A 4,029-nucleotide genomic window follows, 5' to 3' on the forward strand; every position below is an offset into this window, starting at 1 on the left:
AAGACACTGATGACTATTATTAGTAGCAGTGTTAAAACAACGGGTTATTCACTGAAACATCACCTAAGGCAGCAGAAACAAAGGAAAAAAAATGAACATGGGACTACATCAAATTCAAAAGCTTCTGCACATCAAAAGAAACAACCATCAAATTGGAAAGGTAACCCACTATATGGGAGACCATAATTGCCAATGATACATCAGATAAGGGGTTAATTTCTAAAATATATGGAGTGCTCATACAACTCAACAAAAGGAAGACAAAAATCCCAATTAAAAAATGGGCAGAGGGCCCTGGCCGGTTTGGCTCAGCAGTTAGAGCGTCAGCCTGCAATCCAGAGAGACCCTGTTTTGGTTCCCACTAAGGGCACATATCTCGGTTGCAGTTTGTCCCCGGCCCTGGTAGGGTTGTGCGGGTGGCAGCCGCTCGATGTGTACATTTCACATCAATGTTTCTCTCCCTCTCTCTCTCTCTCCCTCCCACTCTATCTGAACAAAAAATGAAAAAATGTCCTCGGGTGAGGATTAAAAAAAAAAAATGGGCAGAGGACCTAAATAGATACCTCCCCAAAAAAGGACATACAAATGGCCAAGAGACATATGAAAAAATGCTCAACATCACTAATCATCAGAGAGATGCAAATTAAAACAACAATGAGGTATCACCTCATACCTGCTAGAATGGCCGCCATCAACAAATCATCAAACAACAAGTGTTGGTGAGGGTGTGGAGAAAAGGGGACTCTAGTACACTGCTGGTGGGAATGCAGACTGGTGCAGCCACTATGGAAAACAGTATGGTGTTTCCTCAAAAAATTAAAAATTGAGCTGCCATTTGACCCAGTGATCCCACTTCTAGGAATATATCCTAAGAAGCCTGAAAACGCCATCAGAAAGAATATATGTACCCCTATGTTCATAGCAGCACTATTTACAATCACTAAGATCTGGCAACAGCCCAAATGTCCATCAATAGATGAGTGGATAAAAAAAGCTGTGGTACATATGCACAATGGAGTACTATGCAGCTGTAAGAAAGACAGATCTCTTATCCTTTGAGACAACATGGAGGGACCTCGGGAGTATCATGCTAAGCGAAATAAGCCAATCAAAGAAAGACAAATACCACATGATCTCACTTATTTGTGGAATATAATGAACAAGGTGGGCTGCTGAACAAAATAGACCCAGAGACATAGAAAGGAATATGGTGCAGACTGACAAACCTCAGAGTAGGATGGCAGGGGAATGGATGAGATGAACCAAAGAATTTATATGCTATGCATAACCAATGGACATAGACAATAATACTGGGTGCAGAGGGGTGGGGCAAGATGAAGAAGAGGATGTCTAGGAAGGAAAAAAGAGAAACATCTGTAACAAAAATAAATTAATAAAAATTGGGAAAAAAAACCTTACTGGTTGTTGTTATGACTAATAAGCCAATTTTACCGTAACCTTTTTCTCCCCATTCTGTTTTGCAGGAGAGCCATGGATTACTACAGAAAGCATGCAGCTGTCATTCTGGCCACATTGTCTGTGTTTCTATATATGCTCCATGCCTTTCCTGATGGAGAGTTTACCATGCAGGGTGTGTGACCCAACTTGGGTTTGCAGTAATAAGAAAAATACATCTTTCTAGATGAACATCAATAATGCCATTAATTATATACCCACCTCCTTTTCAAATGTGGCAAATCCTTGCTGCTGGATACATATCTAGGCACATGTAGATTGTGAACATAAAATTAAGTTCCAAAAATGTATAACGAAAATTATCTTACATATCTGTTTAACTAGCAGCTTGTATATATTAATCTGAAATAGATTTCTGATTATTTATCTGAGTTTTATAAGCAGAAAATATTCCTTATTCAGTTTAGCTCAGTTTTTTTTTTTTTTTATCCTCACCTGAGGACATTTTTCCATTTTTTGTTCAGATAGAGCAGGAAGGAGAGAGAGGAAGAGAGAGAGAAACATCGACGTCAAAGGGACACATAGCGTGGCTGCCACCCGCACGACCCAACCAGGGCCGGAGACAAACTGCAACCGAGGTACATGCCCTTAGCGGGAACTGAACCCGGGTCTCTCTGGACCACAGGCTGACGCTCTAACCACTAAGCAAAATCTGCCAGGGTTTAGCTCAGTTTTTAAAAACATTTTTTTCCTGGAAGATTTGAGAGAATTTTAACATTGCCTTTGTAGATAAGTTAGTGAGTAAAAAAAAAAAAATCATTTTTTATGCAGTAAATGAATTTTGCTGTATTGTTTAAAAAATTTCATAGAGTAGCTGATATAATTTCATCTGCTATGAAATTGTGAGTTATTGTTGGGTCTGGTTTTTCTCTAGACAAGTGGTAATATTTTAATCCCAATCCCACATGCAGATGCTCCCTCTAATATCAGGCTTTCTGCTCTCACCAAGCTTTCTTAAATCTGACATATTTTTCTCTGTCAATATTTGGAGTTTCTGTAGGAAAGAACAATAGCAGATTTTAAAGGGGGAAATTTTTGCCTTTGAGCAAAATTCTCCTTTTAGATGAGCATGATGTTTTCATCTGCCAAGTTGTGTTTCCCTATAGACATATTATTAGGATTGGGATAGAGATGTCATGCTTGGAGAGAGAGACTGCTACTATTGAAATTTTCCATGCATGTCTGTAAAAATGTTTTCCCATGAAAATAATTCTAATTAATATAAGTAGCTATTATGTATTAAGATTAACATATACAGTAGTCAAAAATATTTATTGATATTATTTTCAATGGAAAAAAGACTAACCACCATTCCACAATAAGGACAACTTTATAGTTTTAAAAAGAAATGCTTGGATTATTTTATCCTTTGCCTTAAAATTTTTTTTGTGTGTTTGATAGTTTGCCCAGAATGCAAGCTAAAGGAAAACAAATACTTCTCCAAGCTGGGTGCCCCAATTTATCAATGCATGGGCTGCTGCTTTTCTAGAGCATATCCCACTCCAGCGAGGTCCAAGAAGACAATGTTGGTCCCAAAGAACATCACCTCAGAAGCCACGTGCTGTGTGGCCAAAGCATTTACCAAGGTGAGAACCTAAAGACCCCAGGAGCTTTCAAAGAGTCCAACCAAAGAAATGTCTCCAGAGAAAATCCACAGGGTTTAATGTCAGAGGCATCTAATGACACATCCTTGCTGGGCATTTATACAGGGAGGGGTGGTATTTGCCCCCTTTAATCCAAAGAGTCAGCAATCTTGTGTGTGTAGGCTGGTTTAATTTAGAAGGAAGAGAATAGGGGCAGAGGTGGTGAGGGGCAGATTGGGAGAGAGTATAGCATGCTTACACAATGCATGCCTCACCTTTTAGAGTCAAATATCAGAAAGGGAGAAAATGAAAATCTAGCAAGCATCTGTTTAGCTCAGCTGGCTACAGATAATTTTATTTAACAGTTTTCAATTTTGCCTATTTATCTATCTATCTATCTATCTATCTATCTATCTATCTATCTATCTATCTATCTATCTATCTAATTCTGTATCTTTTTTTCTTCCCCTTTAGGCCACAGTAATGGGAAATGTCAAAGTGGAGAACCACACAGAGTGCCACTGCAGTACTTGTTATTATCACAAATCGTAAATATTTTGCAAAGTGCTGTGTTGATGACTACTGATTCCTTGGAATGGAGAATTAATTTGTTCAGTGTTTCTGGCCTTGCGAGATAAAACCCTCCTTTTCATTACCATACTACTTTTGACATGCTTCAAGGATATACTGATGCTTTATTGCATTTCTCTATTCTACAGAGTGATCAGCAGTTAGTCCTTTTCATTAGGAATGAAATACAGCATTTAGCATGACTATAAAAAATGGTTCTGCTGGAAATAAAGTCTTTTAAATCATCATTCTATTACTGACTTTTAATTTTTTTTTCTTCAAATTTAAAGCCAATTGATTTTTATAGAATTAATTGAAGGGAGTGAGCCCATGGGAGAGCTGCAGCCACCTTCACTGAGTGACCTGACCCTGGAGAACCTTGTTCCCACCAAGCCTTCCA

General features: G+C 38.4%; 1 protein-coding gene across 1 annotated transcript; it reads left to right on the plus strand.

Moving 5' to 3' along the window:
• Window positions 1-1,491: 1,491 nt before the first annotated feature.
• On the plus strand, window positions 1,492-3,611 carry CGA (glycoprotein hormones, alpha polypeptide). The gene is made up of 3 exons (XM_036249198.1): window positions 1,492-1,591; window positions 2,878-3,062; window positions 3,534-3,611. The coding sequence occupies exons 1-3, from the start codon at window positions 1,492-1,494 to the stop codon at window positions 3,609-3,611; spliced, it is 363 nt and encodes a 120-aa protein (XP_036105091.1).
• Window positions 3,612-4,029: the final 418 nt, after the last annotated feature.

This window comes from Molossus molossus, unplaced genomic scaffold, assembly GCF_014108415.1.
Source record: "Molossus molossus isolate mMolMol1 unplaced genomic scaffold, mMolMol1.p scaffold_m16_p_8, whole genome shotgun sequence".
Lineage (NCBI taxonomy): Eukaryota > Metazoa > Chordata > Mammalia > Chiroptera > Molossidae > Molossus > Molossus molossus.